We start from the raw sequence: 23,915 nt of genomic DNA, 5'->3' as shown, positions 1-23,915 counted from the left end.
CTTAGTACAGTGCTCTGCACACAGTAAGTGCTCAATAAATACAATAGAATGAATGAATGAATGTTGTATTTATTTCTATTAATGTGTTTATTTGTACTGATGTCTGTCTTCCCCCCTCTAGACTGTCAAGCTCATTGTGAGCAGTCATTGCCACTCTTTATTGCCGTATTGTACTCTCCCAAGCGCTTAGTACAGTGCTCTGCACACAGTAAGTGCTCAATAAATACAATTGAATGAATGAATGTTATTTTATTTATTTCTGTTGATGTGTTTATTTGTACTGATGTCTGTCTTCCCCCCTCAACTGTCAAGCTCATTGTGAGCAGTCATTGCCACTCTTTATTGCCGTATTGTACCCTCCCAAGCGCTTAGTACAGTGCTCTGCACACAGTAAGTGCTCAATAAATACAATTGAATGAATGAATGTTATTTTATTTATTTCTATTGATGTGTTTATTTGTACTGATGTCTGTCTTCCCCCCTCTAGACTGTCAAGCTCATTGTGAGCAGTCATTGCCACTCTTTATTGCTGTATTGTACTCTCCCAAGCGCTTAGTACAGTGCTCTGCACACAGTAAGTGCTCAATAAATACAATTGAATGAATGATATTTTATTTATTTCTATTGATGTGTTTATTTGTACTGATGTCTGTCTTCCCCCCCCCAGACTGTAAGCTCATTGTGAGCAGTCATTGCCACTCTTTGTTGCTGTATTGTACTCTCCCAAGCGCTTAGTACAGTGCTCTGCACACAGTAAGTGCTCAATAAATACAATAGAATGAATGAATGAATGTTGTATTTATTTCTATTAATGTGTTTATTTGTACTGATGTCTGTCTTCCCCCCTCTAGACTGTCAAGCTCATTGTGAGCAGTCATTGCCACTCTTTATTGCCGTATTGTACTCTCCCAAGCGCTTAGTACAGTGCTCTGCACACAGTAAGTGCTCAATAAATACAATTGAATGAATGAATGTTATTTTATTTATTTCTGTTGATGTGTTTATTTGTACTGATGTCTGTCTTCCCCCCTCAACTGTCAAGCTCATTGTGAGCAGTCATTGCCACTCTTTATTGCTGTATTGTACTCTCCCAAGCGCTTAGTACAGTGCTCTGCACACAGTAAGTGCTCAATAAATACAATTGAATGAATGAATGTTATTTTATTTATTTCTGTTGATGTGTTTATTTGTACTGATGTCTGTCTTCCCCCCTCTAGACTGTCAAGCTCATTGTGAGCAGTCATTGCCACTCTTTATTGCTGTATTGTACTCTCCCAAGCGCTTAGTACAGTGCTCTGCACACAGTAAGTGCTCAATAAATACAATTGAATGAATGATATTTTATTTATTTCTATTGATGTGTTTATTTGTACTGATGCCTGTCTTCCCCCCCCCCAGACTGTAAGCTCATTGTGAGCAGTCATTGCCACTCTTTGTTGCTGTATTGTATTCTCCCAAGCGCTTAGTACAGTGCTCTGCACACAGTAAGCGCTCAATAGATACCATTGAATGAATGAATGAGGGCTGAAGGGAAGGCAGAGCTGGGGGGCTGCTGGGGAGGGCCAGCGAGAAGCAGCGTGGCTCAATGGAAAGAGCCCGGGCTTGGGAGTCAGCGGTCATGGGTTCTAATCCTGGCTCCACCATTTGTCAGCTGTGTGACTTTGGGCAAGTCACTTCTCTGAGCCTCAGTTCCCTCATCTGTAGAATGGGGATTGACTGTGAGCCCCGCCGTGGGACAACCTGATTACCCTGGTATCACCCCCCCAGCGCTTGAAACAGTGCCTGGCACATAGTAAGCGCTTAACAAATGAATAGAGAAGCAGCGTGGCTCAGTGGAAAGAGCATGAGCTTTGGAGTCAGAGGTCATGGGTTCAAATCCCGGCTCCGCCACTTGTCGGCTGTGTGACTTTGGGCAAGTCACTTCACTTCTCTGGGCCTCAGTTCCCTCATCCGTAAAATGGGGATGAAGACTGTGAGCCCCAATTGGGACAACCTGATTACCTTGTATCTACCCCAGTGCTTAGAACAGTGCTTTGCACATAGTAAGCGCTTAACAAATACCAACATTATTATTAACAAATACCATCATTATTATTATAAGGGTGAAGATGTGGGGGCTGAATGAAAGGGCTAGCTGGGGGTCTTGAGGGGATGGGGAATCCGGAGGGCTGAAAGGACCAGTTTGGAGGCTAAAGGAAAAGCTGAGGGGGTTGAGGGGATGGGCTAGCTGGAGGGCCAAGGATGTGGCTCAGTGGAAAAGAGCCTGGACTTGGGAATCAGAGGTCACGGATTCAAATCCCAGCTCCGCCGCTTGTCCGCTGTGTGACTTTGGGCAAGCCACTTCACTTCTCCACGCCTCATCTGGAAAACGGGGATTAAGATGGTGAGCCCCACACGGGATAACCCGATCACTTCGTATCCTCCCCAGCGCTTAGAACAGTGCTTTGCACAGAGTAAGCGCTTAACAAATGCCGTCATTATTATAGTGAGCGCTTAACAAATACCAAAATTATTATTATTATTGGCCAGAAGCGCCGAGGGGAAGGGTTGGTTGGGGGAGCTGAGGGGAAGGGACTGAGGAAAAAGAAGAGAGGAGGGGATTGAGGGGAAAGGTTGGTTGGGGGGGCTGAGGAGAAAGAGCAGACTGAGCCCCCTTTTCCCTCTCCTCCTCCCCACCCTACCTCCTTCCCTCCCCACAGCACTTGTATACATATTTGTACAGATTTATTACTCTATTTTACTTGTACATATTTACTATTCTATTTATTTTGTTAATGATGTGCATAGAGCTTTAATTCTATTTGTTCTGATGATTTTGACGCCTGTCTACATGTTTTGTTTTGTGGTCTGTCTCCCCCTTCTAGACTGTGAGCCGTTGTTGGGTAGGGACCGTCTCCGTATGTTTCCAACTTGTACTTCTCACAGTGCTCTGCACACGGTAAGCGCTCGATAAATACGACTGAATGAAAGAAGAGAGGAGGGAATTGAGGGGATGGGTGAGGTTGGGGGGGAAATGAGAGAAAAGACCAGTTTGGGGGCTGAGGAAAGAGCTAATTTAGGGGGCTGAGAGGAAGAGTATGCTGGGGCGGTTGAAGGAAAGGACTTCATTCATTCACTTCATGTGTGTAAAGCACTGTACTAAACGCTTAGAAGAGTACAAAATAACAATAAATAGACACATTTCTTGCCCACAGTGAGCTAGCTGGAAGCCGGAGGTCATTCTTGGGTGAGTTTTTAAAAGGATAGTTTCTAGAGATAAAGTTAGGGATGAAGGGGAAAAGGCGCTTCCCTAACTGTTGTGACCGACGACAGAAAACACTTTTCCTCCAAGGATTTTGCTGGGAATGGCCAAAAATCTGAATCCTGGGCTGGATGAACCCCTTAGACCTCTTCTATAGTAAAAGCGGTGGTATGTCTTAAGCGTGTATTGAGTACCAGGTATTGTACTAAGTGGCGGGAGAGATACAAGATAACCAGGCCCCACATGGGGTTCACAGCTGAAGCAGGAGTGAGAATATTTTGCAGGTGAGGGAACTGAGGCACAGAGAAGTGACGTGACTTGTCCAAGGTCCCACAACAAATGAGTGAAGGAGTCAGAATTAGAACCCAGGTCCTCTGACTCCGAGGCCCGTGCTCTTTCCCCTAGGCCCCACTGCTTCTCGGCTTCTGTGAAGTTATTCCAGGAATGGATGTGGAAGCGAGGAGATTTTTCGGCTCCAGAACCTCAACGATGGCGTACGGCGATTCCCTTCATTTTCTCGTAAGTCAGCCAAAGTCACCAAAAGCTAGTTGAAAGTTTTATTTCTATAAAATTCGTTAACATAAAAGACTAGGTCTTTAAAAAAATCTGCAGTTATTTACAGCATTATTGCACAAGTGGCAATTACCCTGTCAAAAATTCATCAGTGCAAAACACAAGTAAGCCAGGGAAATTGCAATAAAAATGCTACATATGCTGGGTTCTATGAACAACTTAGTGATTAATCAGTAAGAATTTTACATCAGTGCTACAAATGAATGCTTTGCTTCCTCTCTCACAGTTTTGAACCTGACGATCTTTAATTCGGTGGTCTTGAAAACAGGGTGCAAAAGTTTTGTGTTTTCTGGAATTCTAAAAACTCGAATTAGTCGAGTGATTTAGACAACGTGAGCGTTGTGATGAAGGAACCTGAAACGGGGTACGAATGCAGCAAAGCTGATTTTAGCTCTGTGCCTGCCTTCAACAGATGTGTGTGTAATATAGGCACCCATCCCTACAGAGATACACACAGGAGTAACAAGCTGAAAACTCTGCCCCAAGAAACTCGCTTATTCCCCTGATTCAATCCTATTTATTGGGCGCTGTATTAAGTATCGGGCACTACACACTATTCAGTGTGATGAGGAATTATTTAGCATTCCAGGAGAACGCTGCATTGTTTTTTGGATCCTAATTTTGGCACCAGGTTGTTATTCTGCAGTTGTAGCTCACTGCCCTTTTGTTACTTCGAGTGGTGGGGCCAAGTTCACGGAACGCCAAAATTATGGGACAGGAAGGAAGAAGGGGGAACTCTGAGAGAAAAAGCAGACTGACAAATACTCTCGATCGACTGCACCAAATCGGACAGTGCTCGAACTGATCAATCACTAAATTGCTATAAAAGCAATTAATTTGGGGGGGGGGGGGGAGGCGTAAATTTACAGGGATTGAGAAATTAAATAAGCAGAAAATAAATATACAATATTTCTACAAGTTACAGCATTATGGAACAGTAGAATGCATTACACAGAAAAAGAATCTACAGTATTTACAAAACACAATTCTAAAAAAAGTGTAGAAAATCATTGACACACTTATTTATACTGTACAATTTTTTTTTTTTTTTTACAGGAAAGATAAAGGAAACCACACAATCGCATACAGACAATTTGGCTCAGTTGATAGGAGTAGCATAGTGCTCTAATCTAATAAATCTAATCTAATAAATACTGAAAAACTTACAAACCAAGGGTGGGGGCGGGGGGGAGCAATCGGGGTGGGGGAGGGGAGCAGTTAATTTTATAGTTTTGTGTCAAAAGATTTGATTTCTCCAAAACCCAAGACAATTCTTCCTAAAATAGTTTCGGCAGATTAGAAAGAATTATACGTAATTTGAAAAATGATCTTGTAATTTCCTTATTGCATTTCAGTGTTCTGCCGTGAAGACTTACTACCAACCCAACATGGGCAGGAGTCATCAGGGCATGAAACCCGCTTTTAAGTTTTCAAAAACATGAAGGAAATTAGTGAAGTACACACATAACGTATCACTTCTGTAGAATGCATCTTGATGTACAAGTGGTATAGCGCAGGGAGCGAGATAGATTCGTGCCTCAATCACACGGTGCTCCTTTTTCGGTATATCAGGAGGCCTGAAAGCCAGAGGAGCAATCCTGCTGCACTGCTATTCTAGAGGTAAATGTACAGAAATGTACACAAGGCTGGGGGCCAGTGGAGGCTAGAGACCTATTTCAAGGGTGCACCCAAAGCCAATTACTAAGGGTGGGGGGAGGCTGGGGGAGAGAAGGGATCTTTAGATTTTTAAAAAAAAAAAACAGAGTAAAGTGCTCCAGTGGTAGAAATTCCCATCTGACTAAGGATGCCTAAGGGCGGGTTGGGAAGGGAAACCAAAAATCTTTGGTGTGTTCACAAGGGCCAATGATAACTGTACATCTGTTTCTCAAATAACCATTGGGTGATGTGACTTTACAAAGAAGTTTCCAAATGAACTCAAGAAACCACAAGCTGAGATTTCCCCCCCCCCCCCACCACCCCAGCTCCAGGAAACTTCCAAATTACCTGAAGGGATAAAACCCAAACAAAGGTTGCAACCTTTAGGGTCAGGGATAAGAGGGCTGTTTTCTGAGAGAGGGAGAGGGAGGAGGGAGGGGGTGGGAGAGAGAGAGAGAAACGGACAGAGAAAAGGAGAAAGGGAGGGAGAAAGAGAAAGGAAGAGAGAGATGGGGGAGAGAGAAAGAGAGATGAGGCATTCAACAAAAGCATGGTAAAAGTTTCAAGCTCAAGTGATTTATTAATGGGTTGCTAGAATGATGGAAATGCTCAGTTGCGAAGGTCCGGGAGATGCTGCCGTAATGGGTTTGAAGATTCAAAACTGACTTGTTCAAGTCACGGAAGTTGGATCCTTCAAAGGTCCACGCCGTCCCGTGGTCAGCCCGGTGGTCTCCTCCTCGGGCTGGCTGGACTCCCGGCTTCCTGCTTTGGTTTTGGGGGACTTGAATCCAATTCATTGGGGTATGTGTTTTTTTTGGTTTTTTAAAAATGGGAACTAATCTCTACCATTCTCCTCCCAGCAGCCCCTCAACCCTCCACAGCCTCAGCTGAAGGAGGGATGGGGGTGCCAGCCTAGAGGAAAAACAACCAGGAAGGAAATACATTATATATATATATATATATATATATATATATAAAAAATCAGAAAAACTGGGGAAGCAGGCTCCTGATAGTTGGATGGCTCATGCTGTTGTGCAAATTATAGAGTCTCCAAGCTTTGAGGCCTTGGAGACATCACAAATACACAATATTTCATCACCTTCAGCCTCTTCTATCACTTCCCTTGATGTTAGATTCTGGCAAATCAGCGGCAGATTCTCTTCAAACTGATCTGTGGGTTAATCATCCACGGTCTTACTATTCTGCCGTGCCTGCTAGTCTTCCAATCGTAATTACTGAGCGCTTACTGTGTGCAGAGCACTGGGCCAGTGCTATGGATCCTTTGAGATCTCCGAGCACTTTTGAAGCTCGTGGCGCATGTGTCACGGAGCCTGTCTGGACGGGGCTGCAATTACAGAAGGGATTTTAAGAGTCAACTGAATTCCATCTGGCCTAAAGTAAAAAATTAAATCGATCAAACTAGGAAAAATGTTTAGAGCACTTTTCAACTGAAGCTTTTGAGGTGTCGGCTAATGGATTAAATGAATGAGAAGCCTCCTGAAAGAAGAATGGCGTTAGGGGGTAGGACTTAACTGAGGTTTGGGAATTGAAGTCTACAGGCTGCTTGTAGGTGAGGTCTGGGATGAAGGAGGGGATGAAATATTTACAAAGGAAGAAGTCCGTATAACCTGCCCAGGTTCTTCTCTTGTTCACTAGCTCCATAATTACGAACAGCGTGACACGAAGAGCCAAAGATGGAGGCGGCAGGATTTGAACTCTTCTCCCTGCTTTAAAAAAAACTTTGTACATTAAAAAAAAAAAAAAAGAACCAAGCCAGCTTCGTAATCGAGCTGTCTTAGTTTAAGCCATCGGAGATTTATATATACACTCGTATAAATCATCTTGGAAACAAGCATTTTAGAACTTGCTATAAAAATCATTCATGAGTTTGTCCACGAGGGTTTCCATTTCTTTTCTGACAACATGATCTTGAAGAAGTTGATCATCACAAATGTAAACCCCGCTTCTTGGCAAAGAAAACTCCGGCTTCCCAGAACGGTGATTTGCCCACTTCTAAAAATCCATCATTTACATTCACCACCGACTCCCATTTTCCAAAAAAGCCTCCGTCACACTGGGATCCACACTACCAAAGCCGTGAGCTGGTATCTCAGATGGCTGAAGTTTCCTCCGCCCCTCTGCGCTTATCCATGAGGAACGGAGCCTGTCGATTGCATAGTTGTAGATTGGAGAAGCTACCGCCGCTCTGGTTTGCTCCGCTGAGGATGAGAACACCCGGGGGTCTTCGCTTCTCCAAGAAACAGTCACTGCAGTCTCCAAACGAGGCGGATGATGTAACGTAACAGATGCACAAAACCCATTTGGTGGTGGTTTCCTGCCGGATTATTATTATCCAAGAAACCCTGCAACCAGAACAATCGAAAAAAAGACACCGCTTAGCTGCTTAACCGTGAAATTACATTTTCCACTGGAATTCTTACGGTATTTGTTAAGCGCTCACTATGTGCCAGGCACTGGACTAAGCGCTGGGTGGATATAAGGTAATCAGGTTGGACACAGCCCCTGTCCCACACAGGGCACACAATCGTAATCCCCATTTGACAGATGGGGCCCGAAGAAGTGACTTGCCCAATGTCACATGGCAGAGCCGGGATTAGAACCCAGGTCCTTCTGACTCCCAGGATGGTGGCTCTATCCGCTAGGCCATGCGGCTTCTCACGAGCCATCATCCTCACCCCCCTTGCAATAGGCTATAAAATTACAATCAGAAGATTAAGCATAGTCTATTAAAATATGTGAAATTCTCTGCAGTAATATTTACTCTTCCACTGGTAATTCAAGTCTTTTCCCACTAATCAAAGTGGTGATTATTGAAAAGGCCTCTGACTTAAAGGAGAAAAGAAAAAGAAAACCACCTCAAAGGCTCAAAGAAGAGATCAAAACTACACATCGATGATTACCTAAGAGAAGGCACAGACTTCTAAGCAAAGCAAGAAAGAACCACCCTACATTTAAAATAGGGATATTTCTTGAAGAGCCATGATGAGCTGTTCACTCCCCCAGGTATTTATGAGCTTTAGAAGTCAAACACCCACAAAAACAGCTAGTGTTCCCCCCTCCTGTCTATCTGCGGAGAGGGTTACACATACATTTCCACGTAGAACCGCTCTGCGGACGGCCCAAACACTCCACTGGCGTTTTCCATTTCAACTTTGGTAGATTTAAGATTCTAACTGGGCCGGCCTTGGGCCTCACTCCAACAGTGAATGGTGTGTGGGAATGGAGGTTCAGAGAAAAAGGCCGGAGAGGACCCGAAAGTGAGGAGAGCGGAGAAGGGAAAATTGCACGTGGCATTCACCCTCATCCCGGCCCCCGGGGTGAAATCTGGTAGCTATAATTTATTTAAGAAACCCGTGATTTAGTGCAATTTGGACCCAGAAGTTGGAGAAAGCTACAGGCAACGCGGGCCAGAATTAATGAAGGAGTGAACTAATCACTCTCAAGTGACTACACCTGTGTCAACAATTTGGCTAAAATCGGTGAAGGCAATTTTACCTTCATCCCCACCCACCCCCGCCAGGAAAACGCAGATAAAAACAGATCCACCCCATTTCTTTCCTAGAATCATTATGCATTTCAAGCTGAGTTAAACTTGTGGAGCATTCAATAACCTAGGCAACTAACGAGGCGATCTCTCAGGATTTCCAAGTGGGATATCGGGGGGGGGGCACCGTGCAGAAACCATTTCGATGTGGCCGCAGAAAAATCTGGGGGTCCCAGAGTCTTTTCTCCTTTGTGATTTTCATTTCACGGGAACTAGGAATTGCGGTGAATCCTAGTAGTAGCCAAGTGGAGGGAAACAGGTCCTTGTCATTTAAATAACAAAGAGGTCTCCCCAATTGCTTTCTCCCTTCCCAACCGGCTACTAGGTCACAGTCCATTCCCTTGGGTACTGGTGGTCTTGGTTTTTTTTTTAAGGGTAATTGTTTAGCGCTTATTACTATTATTATTACTATTACTATTATTACTACTATTATTATTAGTGCCAGGCACTGTACTAAGCGCTGGGGTAGATAGAAGCTAATCAGGTGGGACACAGTCCCTGTGACACATGGGGCTCACACTCAACCCCCACGGCAAGGCCTAGTGGAAAGAACACGGGCTTGGGAGTCGGAGGACCTGGGTTCTAATCCTGGCTCTGCCATCTGTCTGCTGTGTGACCTTGGGCAAGTCACTTCACTTCTCTGGGCCTCCGTTCCCTCATCTGGAAAAAGGGGATTAAGACTGTGAGCCCTATGTGGGACAGGAACTGTGTCTGACTAGATCATCTTGTATTTACCCCAGCGTTTAGTACACTGCCTGGCACAAAATAAGTGCTTAACAAATACCACCGTTATTTTACAGATGAATTACCCGAGGCACAGAGAAAAAGTGACTTGCTCAAACTCACGTAGCAGACAAGTGGTGGAGGCGGAATTAGAGCCCAGGTCCTTTTGGCTCCTGGGCCTGTGCTTTATCGCTACTGAGTTGGGGGATGTGATGTTTTAGGTCTCCTCCCATTCAGGGTCTCCGGAGGTAACCTCCGCAGATCTCAAGGAATGAGGTTCAGGGAACCTCAGGAAGTACCTCCTGGATCCTGAATTTGATCCTGGGAAGAGGGCAAGGACCTCTTCTCAGATGTTATTTCCAAATTCCAATCTTCCCCAGCATCAAAAACAAGGTCTCACTGTGGGCAGGGAATGTGTCTGTTAGGTTGTACTCTCCCAAGTGCTTAGTACAGTGCACTGCAGACAGTAAGTGCTTGATAAATATCATCATCATCATCATCATCAATCGTATTTATTGAGAGCTTACTATGTGCAGAGCACTGTACTAAGCGCTTGGGAAGTACAAATTGGCAACATATAGAGACAGTCCCTACCCAACAGTGGGCTCACAGTCTAAAAGGGGGAGACAGAGAACAAAACCAAACATACTAACAAAATAAAATAAATAGGATATGTACAAATAAAATAGAGTAAAAAAAATATGTACAAACATATATACATATATACAGGTGGTGTGGGGAAGGGAAGGAGGTAAGATGGGGGGGATGGAGAGGGGACGAGGGGGAGAGGATAAATATAACCGATTGACTAAAATGCAAGTGTTAGACTTTGACTGTAAACACACTCAGCCTGCCACTAGCTTTTTTATGCCTGTAATAACCCATATTAGGAAAAAGAAACCTAGGCAAAACAATTCTCTCCATAAGGTTCACTCTGGGTGACTCTTTCGACAGATTTTTATACTGAATTAAGGTAGAGCCAATCCTGAGCCATCGACCAAGAAAAGCAGCTAGCAATTCCCACAGGATATATAAGCACCGCCCAGCCTTAAACAATGCAAGCTTATCCCGCCCGCCTCTCCAACTCTTGTTTGACAGAATGGGATTGTGACAAAGCGCGGGCATTTTCCCCCACCGCCTCAGATGAGAGGAAATCAGCTTTCTGTGTACAATTCCTGTGCAGGTACTCAGTAACCACAGCCCGCGATTTTTATCTTGCTGCGCCCGAGATTGCTTTTGTTTTGATTTAACCTTCACAACTGCATCGCCTTCTAGGTCCGCGAGAATCATCTGAGGTGGGCTCTTTTCTAATTGAGGCCCATCTTGGGGCTCTGGGGTTCTTACCCAAAAGGATTTCCAAGAAGAACGAAACGTTTCTACCAGAATTTGTCCACTCCCCTACAGGGGCTCGGAAATCTCCAGCGTTTGCAACCAGGCTAATCGCAGACCAAATCCCGTCAGAAGCGGCTGAAGTCCAAAAAAGAAAAAAGCGAAGGCAGAAGCTGCTGAAGAGGGATGGAGACGAAAGAGTGTGGCGAATCATCATTGGAAGGGGACCGAGTTGGAAGGAAGTATTTATCCTGAGAGGACTGCGTACATTCTGCTAAACTTGCACGACAGCTGGCAAAGTTACATATAATAATAATAATGGTGGTATTCGTTAAGCGCTTACTATGTGCAAAACACTGTTCTAAGCGCTGGGGGGGATACAAGGTGATCAGGTTGTCCCACTTGGGGCTCACAGTCTTATATATCTGGCCCTGGACGGGGTAGCTTTTTCCCCAACCTGAGTAGGTCTGGTCTCACATCAAGCATTTCCTGGAGAAGTGAAAAGGATGTTAAAAGCCACCACAGTATCTAAAGTCTTGTACTCTCCCAAGCGCTTAGTACAGTGCTCTATACACGGTAAGCGCTCAAAAAATACCATTGAATTGAACGAAAGTGCCAGAAAACAAAATGCCACAGTTTTGAGGGCAAGACTGTAAGCTCGGCGTGGGCAGGGATTGGGTCTAACCATTCTGTTGGGCTGTACTTTCCCAAGCGCTTAGTACAGTGCCAGGCACCCAGTACACATTCAATAGTAACAGCCAGGCAATCATATTAATTGATCACCTTGTATCCCCCTGGCGCTCAGAACAGTGCTTTGCACATAGTAAGCGCTTAATAAATGCCATCATCATCATCGAGTGCTTACTGTGTGCTGAGCACTGTACTAAGTGCTTGGGAGAGAACAATATAAAGATGTAACAATATGACGATGATGGCATTTGTTAAGCGCTGACTCTGTGCCAAGCACTGTTCTAAACACTGGGGTAGATAGAAGGTGATCAGGTTGTCCCACGTGGGGGCTCACAGTCTTCACCCCCATTTTACAGATAAGGGAACTGAGGCATGGAGAAGTGAAGTGACTTGCCCAAAGTCACACAGCTGACAGTATAAGAAGCGCATCCCCTGCCCACTTAGTACAAGTGCTTAGTACAGTGCTCTGCACACAGTAAGCGCTCAATAAATACGACTGATTGATTGATTGCCCACAATGAATTTACAAACTAGAGGGGGGACGGATGATAAAGAGGGGGAGACGGATGATAAAAGAATGGAAAACATGGATGGAGCAAGTAAAAACTTTGGAAAGCCCCCGGCGTTTCATGAACACATTTCGCTTCTATGTCAAACTGGTGTTCTGAGGAGTACATAGAGTAAATAAAATCAAAATAAATAGGATTCTCCCCAGAATCCTCAAGTCATCTCCAAGACATCACTACAGCTCTCTCTCCACCTACTCCTTCTTCGGTCCAAAGGGATCATTTGAACCAATTATTCCTCAGAGGAAAGAACGATGCTAATAACCCAACGCGTGACAAAGACGACAAGTACCAAGAGACACGCTGACTGGAACATTATTATTTCCCACCAAGCCAAACCCAGCGGATTATTTCCCCAAATTGCGGTTTGTCAGACTCATTTACTTCATTTCACAAGGAAACACTGAGTGCTCGGGGGAAAAGCAACTTAATCGTTCTGGGCTGCCATGTTCCCATTGGTGAAGGAAAGCGACTTGATACCTGCCAACTTGTACTCCCCAAGCGCTTAGTACAGTGCTCTGCACACGGTAAGCGCTCAATAAATACGATTGATGGATGATGGATACCTGCCGGCTACTGCTTCAGGCTTGTGCAATGCTCTTCGTTTTCGGGACATGAATCACACGTGAGTACACATATGTGCCTCGGAATGGTTAAAAGATCAATTAATTAATCATCATCATCATCTTCAATCGTATTTATTGAGCCCTTACTGTGTGCAGAGCACTGTACTAAGCGCTTGGGAAGTACAAATTGGCAACATATAGAGACAGTCCCTACCCAACAGTGGGCTCACAGTCTAAAAGGGGGAGACAGAGAACAAAACCAAACACACTAACAAAATAAAATAAATAGAATAGATATGTACAAGTAAAATAGAGTATGTACAAACATATATACATATATATTTATTGAGTGCTTACCGTGTGCAGAGCACTGTACTAAGTGCTTGCTAGAGTACAGCAATATTATAATAGTAACTGTGTTATTTGTTAAGCGCTTTCTATGTGCTAGGTACTGCGCTAAATACGAGCAAATCAGGTTGGGCACAGTTCCTGTCTTACCTGGGGCTCACAGTCTCAATCCCCATTTTACAGCTGAGGTAACTGAGGCCCAGAGAAGTGAAGTGACTCGCCCAAGGTCACACAGTAGACAAGCGATGGGGCCAGGATTAGAACCCAGATCCTTCTGACTCCCAGGCAGGTGGTACGGCCATTAAGGCACACTGCTTCTCAATAAGATCGAGCCTACGTGTTAAGGCACCTCCATGTTAACTTTGGGGGGAAAAAAGTAATCAATCCACTGTTTTATATCTAGGACAAGCCCATAGAGAGAAAATTGGGGTCAGCCACATGGTAGGTTTTTTACAGATGAACAGGAAGATGGTGAAGTAGATAAGATGATGATGGTAGTTGTTAAGAGCTTACTATGTGCCATGCACTGTACTAAGCGCTGGGGTGGATACAGGCAAATTGGGTTGGATGCAGTCCCTGTCCCATGTGGGGCTCACAGTCTCAATCCCCGTTTTGCAGATGAGGTACAGAGAAGTGAAATGACTTGCTCAAGATCACATGGGTTTATTTGCTAGGGATGCCTTAAAGTCTGCATCTTTTGGCAGAGCCAGCTTCATTCATTCATTCAATCGTATTTATTGAGCGCTTACTGTATGCAGAGCACTGTACTAAGCGCTTGGGAAGTACAAATTGGCAACATATAGAGACGGTCCCTACCCAACAACGGGCTCGCCCATGGTGATCTTTGTGTCTACGGAGTGTGTCCCGAGGATTCTGCAAAAATATCCCAGAGATGTTGATCAGGACACCGTTATTGTTTAAAAAGGTCCTTGAGGGTGGGAGATGTTGTCTCTGTGAGGCTACTGTTCTTTTCCCCGCAGCATCCCTGCTCACAATAGTCAGTCAATATTACTTATTGAGCACTTACTGGGTGCAAAGCACTGTACTAAGCGCCTGGGAAAGGACAATGTAACAATATATAACGAGGATAAGGTGTTGACATCGCTTATGCCAATTATCTTGGTGACTTCACTTGGCTGTGCCCGTTGTCCTAAGCCTGGCATACAGTTCTCACAAAGAGCTGCCCTTCTGTGGTACTGAACATGGCACATGTGCTCCAACAGGCATTTCCCTGCCTTAGCCCTCCGCTCTTCTCCCACTTCCTTCTGCTTCACCCTGACTTGCTCCCTTTATTCACCAACCCCTCCCGGCCCCACACCACTTCTGTCCATATCTGTAATTTATTTCTATTCCTGTCCGTCTCCCCCTCTAGACTGTCTGCTCGTGGGCAGGGAATAAGTCTGTTATATCGTACTCTCCCAAGCGCACACAGGAAGCGCTCAGTAAATACGAGCGAAGACTAGATGAATGAAGTAGCACGGGCTGGAGAACGCAGATGGAATTTCCTCTTCCAGCTTGGCTGCCGTGACGCTACTGCAGATTTCCCCGCGGATACATTCGTCCTGCGGGGGTTTACAGGGGATGTGCTTCGGTGGTCACTTAGTGAGGCGATCGTTCGACAGTCCTGCTCAATGATCCACCCGGCCCGGTCATCATCATCATCAATCGTATTTATTGAGTGCTTACTGTGTACAGAGCACTGTACTAAGAGCTTGGGAAGTACCCACGCACGTCTGACGGAATCCGTGTACCCCCGACCTTCCCTCAGCCTGCTCTGATGTAGTCAATAAAGCCGGGATGTTTTCGTTTCGACTGGCCGGGGAAAGATGGTGTCTGGTGCATTCTTTCTGTCCCCCCCTCCAGACTTTAAGCCCGTTGTGGACAGGGAACGGGACTCCCGATTCTGCTGCACCATACTCTTCCGAGCGCTTAGTACGGTGTTCTGCTTACAGACCGGATGACTTTTTTCTGAGGGTGGATACCTCTTCTAGCTCTAGAGTTAAACTTGCCGAGGATAATTAATTTATCCAACGCTGGTACTCCAGCGTTGAGTTTAATCTACAAGATTGCAGAAGTGTTTTCTTTTTCTCAGTTCATCATTCTTGGGGTCTATGGGTTCATGGTGGTTTCGTTACAGGGACAGGTATAGCATTATCAGACTGCCGCTTATATCCGTGGACGCTGGAAGGTCCGATGTTAGCAACAGCCTGCTTCCAATCAATCAACCGTATTTACTCATTCATTCAGTCGTATTTATTGAGCGCTTTCTGTGTGCAAAGCGTTGTACTAAGCGCTTGGGAGAATACAAATAATAGAGTTGGTGGACACATTCACTGCCCACAGTGAGCCTGCAGTCTAGACGGGGAGACAGACATTAATGTAAATAAGTTCCCAGACTGGGCCCCTTCCTTCCTTTCCCCCTCGTCCCCCTCTCCTTCTTACCTCCTTCCCTTCCCCACAGCACCTGTATATATGTATATATGTTTGTACACATTTATTACTCTATTTATTTATTTTACTTGTACATATCTATTCTATTTATTTTATTTTGTCAGTATGTTTGGTTTTGTCTCCCCCTTTTAGACTGTGAGCCCACTGTTGGGTAGGGACTGTATATGTTGCCAATTTGTACTTCCCAAGCGCTTAGTACAGTGCTCTGCACACAGTAAGCGCTCAATAAATACGGTTGATGATGATGATAAGTTACGGACATGTAGGTAAGTGCTGTGGGGATGAGGGAGGGGTGAATAAAAGAAGCAAATCCAAGTGCTAGGGTGACACAGAAAGGAGTGGGAGAATGGGAGAATCAATCAATCAATCAATCGTATTTATTGAGCGCTTACTATGTGCAGAGCACTGTACTAAGCGCTTGGGAAGTACAAATTGGCATCACATAGAGACAGTCCCTACCCGATAGTGGGCTCACAGTCTAAAAGGGGGGAGACAGAGAACAGAACCAAACATACCAACAAAATAAAATAAGTAGGATAGAAATGTACAAGTAAAATGAATAAATAAATAAATAAACAGAGTAATAAATATGTACAACCATATATACATATATACAGGTGCTGTGGGGAGGGGAAGGCGGTAAGGCGGGGGGATGGAGGGGGGAGAGGGAGAGGAAGGAGGGGCTCAGTCTGGGAAAGCCTCCTGGAGGAGGTGAGCTCTCAGCAGGGCCTTGAAGGGAGGAAGAGAGCTAGCTTGGCGGATGGGCAGAGGGAGGGCATTCCAGGCCCGGGGGATGACGTGGGCCGGGGGTCGATGGCGGGACAGGCGAGAGCGAGGTACAGTGAGGAGATTAGTGGTGGAGGAGCGGAGGGTGCGGGCTGGGCAGTAGAAGGAGAGAAGGGAGGTGAGGTAGGAGGGGGCGAGGTGATGGAGAGCCTTGAAGCCCAGGGTGAGGAGTTTCTGCCTGATGCGCAGATTGATCGGTAGCCATTGGAGGTTTTTGAGGAGGGGAGTGATATGTCCAGAGCGTTTCTGGACAAAGATAATCCGGGCAGCAGCATGAAGTATGTATTGAAGTGGAGAGAGACACGAGGATGGGAGATCAGAGAGAAGGCTAGTGCAGTAGTCCAGACGGGATAGGATGAGAGCTTGAATTAGCAGGGTAGCGGTTTGGATGGAGAGGAAAGGGCGGATCTTGGCAATGTTGCGGAGCTGAGACCGGCAGGTTTTGGTGACGGCTTGGATGTGAGGGGTGAATGAGAGAGCGGAGTCGAGGATGACACCAAGGTTGCGGGCTTGTGAGACGGGAAGGATGGTAGTGCCGTCAACAGAGATGGGAAAGTCAGGGAGAGGACAATGTTTGGGAGGGAAGACAAGGAGCTCAGTCTTCGACATGTTGAGCTTTAGGTGGCGGGCGGACATCCAGATGGAGATGTCCTGAAGGCAGGAGGAGATGCGAGCCTGGAGGGAGGGGGGAGAGAGCAGGGGCAGAGATGTAGATCTGGGTGTCATCAGCGTAGAGGTGATAGTTGAAGCCGTGGGAGCGAATGAGGTCACCAAGGGAGTGAGTGTAGATTGAGAACAGAAGGGGACCAAGCACTGAACCTTGGGGAACTCCCACAGTAAGAGGATGGGAGGGGGAGGAGGAGCCTGCAAAAGAGACTGAGAAAGAACGACCGGAGAGATAAGAGGAGAACCAGGAGAGGACGGAGTCTGTGAAGCCAAGGTCAGATAACGTGTTGAGGAGAAGGGGGTGGTCCACAGTGTCAAAGGCAGCTGAGAGGTCGAGGAGGATTAGGACAGAGTATGAGCCGTTGGATTTGGCAAGCAGGAGGTCATTGGTGACCTTTGAGAGCGCAGTTTCCGTGGAATGAAGGGGACGGAAGCCAGACTGGAGGGGGGTCGAGGAGAGAGTTGTTGTTGAGGAATTCTAGGCAGCGCGTGTAGACAACTCGTTCAAGGAGTTTGGAAAGGAATGGTAGGAGGGATATGGGACGATAACTAGAAGCTGAGGTGGGGTCAAGAGAGGGTTTTTTTAGGATGGGAGAGACATGGGCATGTTTGAAGGCAGAGGGGAAGGAACCAGTGGAGAGTGAGCGGTTGAAGATGGAAGTTAAGGAGGGGAGAAGGGATGGAGCGAGAGATTTCATAAGATGAGAGGGAATGGGGTCAGAAGCACAGGTGGCCGGAGTAGCACTTGAGAGGAGGGAGGAGAGTTCCTCTGAGGATACCACTGGGAAGGATGGGAGAGTAGCAGAGAATGTTGAGAGCCGGGGGGTTGGAGAAAGGGGGGAAGAGACTTTGGGGAGGTCGGACCTGATGGATTTAATTTTGTTAATGAAGTAGGAGGCCAGATCGTTGGGGGTGAGGGAAGGAGGAGGGGGAGGAACCGGGGGCCTGAGAAGGGAGTTGAATGTACGGAAGAGCTGGCGGGGGTGATGGGCATGGGTGTCAATAAGGGAGGAGAAATAGTTTTGTCTGGCAGAAGAGAGGGCTGAGTTAAGGCAGGAAAGGATAAACTTGAAGTGAACGAGGTTGGCATGGTGTTTAGACTTTCGCCAGCAGCGTTCGGCAGCTCGAGCATAAGAGCGAAGGAGGCGGACAGTGGCAGTGATCCAGGGCTGTGGGTTAGTGGTGCGAGAGCGGCGAAGGGAAAGGGGAGCGAGCGAGTCTAGCTGAGTAGAAAGGGTAGAGTTGAGAGCAGTAATCTGATCATCAAGACTGGGTAGAGAGGAGAGGGCGGCGAGGTGGGGTGTGAGGCGTTCCGAAAGATGGGTGGGGTCCAGAGAGCGGAGATCTCTGTGAGGGAGTAATACGGAGTTACAGGGGAAAGGAGTGTGAGTGAGGAGGCAGGTGAGAAGATTATGATCAGAGAGAGGGATCACAGAGTTGATGAGGGTGGACACAGTGCAGCGGTAGGAGATGATGAGGTCGAGGGTATGACCAAGTTGGTGAGTGGGTGAGGTGGGGTGGAGGAAGAGGTTGGCAGCGTCAAGGAGAGATAGAAGGCGGGCGGCAGAGGAGTCGTTAGGGATATCCATGTGGATATTGAAGTCTCCAAGGATCAGAGTGGGCATGGAGAAGGAGAGAAGGAATGTGAGGAAGGGGTCAAAGTCGTTAAAGAAGTTGGAAGTGGGGCCCGGAGGGCGGTAGATGACGGCTACAAGAATCTGGAGGGGGTGGTAGAGGCGAATAATGTGGGCTTCAAAGGAGGGGAAGGAAAGGGAAGGGGGAGGAGGGATAGTGCGAAAGCGACATTGGGGGGCGAGAAGGAAACCGACACCTCCTCCTTTTCCAGTGAGTCTGGGGGAGTGGGAGAAGAAGAGGCCTGCACTGCAGAGAGCAGCAGAAGAGACCGTGTCGTCCGACGACAGCCATGTTTCGGTTAGGGCGAGGAGGAGTAGAGAACTGGAAAGGAAAAGGTCCAGGATGAAAGGAATCTTACTTAAAACGGAGCGGGGGTTCCAGAGGCCACACTTGGCATCAGCTGTCGAGGGTGGGGAGGGAGGGGGAAGGGTGCGAGGGGTGGGGAGGGTTTGGATTGGGATGAGTTGGCGGGGGCCTGGGCGGGGAGAGTGGGAAGGGGGGTGGCGATGGGAAAGGAGAACTGGGATGGTGTGGGGGCGGGGAGAAGGGGAGGAGGGGGGTCGGGAGGGAGAAGCAGAGGACCTGCGCTGGTACAGAGGAATCCTTGGTAGGGGTTGAGGGGGAGCGGTCTTGGTGGGTGAGAGGGAGGGAAACAGCTGGGTGGGAGAGGGGAAGGGGAAGGTGAGGAATGGGAATGGCAGTTGGGAGAAGAGGAGGTCTTAATCAGGGAAGGCCTCTTGGAGGAGATGTGCTTTCAATAAGGCTTTGAAGGCGGAGAGAGTGACGGTCTGTCAGATATGAAGAGGGAGGGAGCTCCAGGCCAGAGGCAGGAAGTATTCATTCACTCATTCATTCAATCGTATTTATGGAGCGCTTACTGTGTGCACAGCACTGTACTAAGCGCTTGGGAAGTACAAGTTGGCAACATCTAGAGACGGTCCCTACCCAACAGCGGGCTCACAGTCTAGAAGGGGGAGACAGACAACAAAACATATTAACAAAATAAAATAAATAGAATGTGTACAAATAAAATAAATAAATAGAGCATACACTGCTAGAGTATATAGAGAGGAAGTAGGCAAGATGAAACTGAGGTAGAGTAAGGTGGCATTAGAATACAGACATGTGCTGGCTGAGTTGTAGTAATAATAATGATGGCATTTATTAAGTGCTTACTATTTGCAAAGCACTGTTCTAAGCGCTGGGGAAGTTACAAGGTGATCAGGTTGTCCCACGTGGGGCTCACAGTCTTCATCCCCATTTTACAGATGAGGGAACTGAGGCCCAGAGAAGCAAAGTGACTTGCCCAAAGTCACCCAGCTGACAATTGGCAGAGCCGGGATTTGAACCCATGACCTCTGACTCCAAAGCCCGGGCTCTTTTCCACTGAGCGCAGCTTCTCTGTAGTAGGAGATCAGGGATGCAAGGTGGGAGGGGCAAAGTGATGGAATATTTTAAAATCAATGGTGAGGAGTTTCTTCTTGAAGTGGAGGTGGATGGGCAACCACTGAAGGTTCTCGAGGAGAGGGGAAGACATGAAATCATCATCAATAGTATTTATTGAGCGCTTACTATGTGCACAGCACTGTACTAAGCGCTTGGGAAGTACAAATTGGCAACATATAGAGACAGTCCCTACCCAACAGTGGGCTCACAGTCTAAAAGTGAAATCCACTGACTGATGGGGCTGTTCCAAAGAGAGATGGACTCGCCCCAAAAAGGGGTCACCAGCTCCTCCCTTGGGGAGCTGGCCTTCATCTCATCGGTTAATCTCGCTTAATACTGTCATATCGAGAAGCAGTGTGAAGCAGTATGGCAGCTTAAGAAGCAGCATGGCCTAGCGGACAGAACCACCTGGGAATCCGAAGGACCTGGGTTCTAGTCCCGGCTCCGACGCTTTGCCGTGTGACCTTGGGCAAGCCGCATCACTTCTCTGCGCCTCAGTGACCTCAACTGTAAAATGGGGATTGAGATTGTGAGCCGGGCGGGACAACTTGTACTTCCCAAGCGCTCCGCACACAGTAAGCGCTCAATAAATATGATTGAATGAATGAATGAATGAATGAATGACAAGGACTGTGTCCAACCCGATTTGCTTGAATCCACCCCAAGGCTTAGTACAGTGCCCAGCACATAGTAAGTGCTTAACAAATACCACAATTATTATTATTATCCACTGAGTCCCCCTCAAGTCTGTTGCCTTCAGACCTAGTAAGGGAGTTGCTTAGGGGGAGGGGGACAAGCAGTAATAAATGGACTTGAAGCCGCATTTTTCCACAATCAATCAATCAATCAATCGTATTTATTGAGCACTTACTGTGTGCAGAGCACTGTACTAAGCGGTTGGGAAGTACAAGTTGGCAACATATAGAGACAGTCCCTACCCAACAGTGGGCTCATAGTCTAAAAGGGGGAGACAGAGAACAAAACCAAACATACTAACAAAATAAAATAAATAGAATAGATATGTACAAGTAAAATAAATAAATAGAGTAATAGAACCCTCTCAGGAGCGGCTTGCCCTCTATAATACTACTACTACTACTAATTATGGTGTTTCCTAAGTGCTTACTATATGCCAAGCACTATACTAAGCACTGGGGGAGAGACCAGGTGACTGTGTTGGACAGAGTCCCCGCCCCACATGGGCTCACAGTCTTAATCCCCATTTTATAATAATAACAATGAGGACGGCATTTATTAAGCACTTACTATGTGCAAAACACTGTTCTAAGAGCTGGGGAGGTTACAAGGTGATCAGGTTGTCCCACAGGGGGGCTCACAGTCTTAATCCTCATTTTACAGATGAGGTAACTGAGGCCCAGACAAGTTGTGACTTGCCCCAAGTCACACTACATTTTACAGATGAGGGAACTGAGGCCCAGAAAAGTGGAGTGACTTGCCCCAAGTCACACTACATTTTATAGATGAGGGAACTGAGGCCCAGAAAAGTGGAGTGACTTGGCCAAGGTCAAGGTGGTAGTTGGAAAAGAGAGACCTGGGGAAGTGGAAAAATGAATGGGGGAAAACCGCATGGAACAGGTGGGACTCTGAGAGAGCAATGCAGTTGGTTAGAGCAGATCCGAAGGGGGAGGAAGTCCTTTATCACAAGCATCGAACTTTTCATATTCCTTGAGCGTTTACTGTGTGCAGAGCACTGTACTAAGCGCTAGAGAGAGTACAACAGACTCACTCCCTGCGCACAACGAGCTTACAGTCTAGGGGGGAGACAGGCACGAATAGAAAAAAAATAAAATTATGGATATGTACGTAAGTGCTGTGGGGCTGAGGGATGGGTGAACAGAGTGGGCAAATCGGGGCGATGCAGAAGGGAACGGGAGGAGGAGGAAATGAGGGCTTAGTCGGGGAAGGCCTCTCGGAAATTTGATTTTAAGGCTTTGAAGGTGGGGAGAACGAACATCTGTCGGATATGAAGTGGAAAGGCGTTCCAGTCCAGAGGCAGGATCAATCAATCGTATTTATTGAGTGCTTACTGTGTGCAGAGCACTGGACTAAGCACTTGGGAAGTACAAGTTGGCAACATATAGAGACAGTCCCTACCCAACAGTGGGCTCACAGTCTAAAAGGATGTGGGGCGAGGGGCTGGAGGTGAGATGGATGAGATGGAGGTGGAGTGAGTAGGTTGGCATTAGGAGCGAAGTGCATAGTCTGGGGCTTAGCGGGAAACCAGCCAGGTAAATTTGGAGGGGGCAAAGGTGATTGAGCGCTTTAAAGTGGGGTGGCAAGCAGTTTCTTGCTTGCAGAGACATCTTGGGTCAGAGATACGCAATTTGAAACAATATATTCTCAAAACCACATTAGGAAGGCTGGACCAGGTCATTATATTAGGGCCCAGCCTCGTCAAGCTCCAGAGGCTCTGCTAGAGGTAGTTGAGAGTGCGTGGGCCTGGGTTCTAATCCCAGCTCTGCCACATGTCTGCTGTGTGACCTTGGGCAAGTCACTTCGCTTCTCTGGGCCTCAGTTACCTCATCTGGAAAATGGGGATTAAGACAGTGAGACCCACATGGGACAGGGACTGCGTCCAACCCGATTTATTCATCTCTGCCCCAGCGCTCAGTACAGTGCCTGTCACATAGTAATAATAATAATAATAGCATTTATTAAGCGCTTACTATGTGCAAAGCACTGTTCTAAGCGCTGGGGAGGTTACAAGGTGATCAGGTTGTCCCACGGGGGGCTCACAGTCTTCATCCCCATTTTACAGGTGAGGTAAATGAGGCATAGAGAAGTTAAGTGATTTGCCCAAAGTCACACAGCTGGCAATTGGCAGAGCCGGGATTTGAACCCACGCCCTCTGACTCCAAAGCCCGGGCTCTTTCCATTGAGCCACGCTGCTTACGAAACAAATACCATAATTATTATAATTATATTATTAAAGTCTAAAGAGCCACTCTCCCCAGTGAGACTGGGACGTGCTTAATGGGATTTTCTAGAGTGACCACATCTTTGGAGTTCTGTTTCCCTCACTGTGGGATTTGTAAATCCAGAAATCCCCTCAGGATATGGAGGGGAGAGATAATAGATCTGATTTCCTGTAAAGCGGCCCTATTGTGTGGATGCAAATGTGTGGAGCCAAGAACTCAATCTCCATCTAAAAGGACAATATTTCAAGAAGGGCTTAAGGAAATGGCACTGATCGGGGCAAGAAGAGGTGCTGCGGTGAGATAAAATAAAGCACAGGGGAAGAAAAGGAAGAGATGCAGGAGGGTCTCGTGGAAAGAGCAGGAGCCTGAGAGTCAGAGGACCTGGCCTCTGATCCCCTTGAGTGCTGTGTTACCTTGGGCAAGTCGACTGACTTCTCTGTGCTTCAGTTACCTCATCTGTGAAATGGGGATTAAGACTGTGAGCCCTTAGTGCCCAGTGTTCACGGTGCTTACTGTGTGTCAGGCACTGTTCTGAATTCTGGGGCAGATACAAGGTGATCAGGTTGGACACGGTCCCATTTTACAGGTGAGGGAACGGAGGCACTGAGAAATGAAGTGACTTACCCAAGGTCACACAGCAGACAAGTGGCAGGGCCGGGAATAGAACCCAGGTCCTTCTGACTCTATCCACTATCCACCCTTCCTTCCTCTCCCCCTCGTCCCCCTCTCCATTCC

The 23,915-nt window shown here is 46.8% G+C and overlaps 1 protein-coding gene across 1 annotated transcript in view; it reads right to left on the bottom strand.

Annotated features, from left to right (window-relative positions):
* Window positions 1-6,466: 6,466 nt before the first annotated feature.
* The window catches only part of BCL2L11 (BCL2 like 11), an 80,482-nt gene continuing 63,033 nt past the window's right edge, over window positions 6,467-23,915 (bottom strand). The window contains 2 exon segments of the mRNA XM_038765716.1: window positions 6,467-7,813; window positions 7,816-7,833. Coding sequence (XP_038621644.1) covers window positions 7,505-7,813; window positions 7,816-7,833 — 327 coding nt within the window. The 3' untranslated portion in view covers window positions 6,467-7,504.

This window comes from Tachyglossus aculeatus, chromosome 23, assembly GCF_015852505.1.
Source record: "Tachyglossus aculeatus isolate mTacAcu1 chromosome 23, mTacAcu1.pri, whole genome shotgun sequence".
NCBI classification, from domain to species: domain Eukaryota; kingdom Metazoa; phylum Chordata; class Mammalia; order Monotremata; family Tachyglossidae; genus Tachyglossus; species Tachyglossus aculeatus.
The sequence above is the reverse complement of the archived record's forward strand: the minus strand, read 5'-3'. Positions and strand labels throughout refer to the sequence as shown.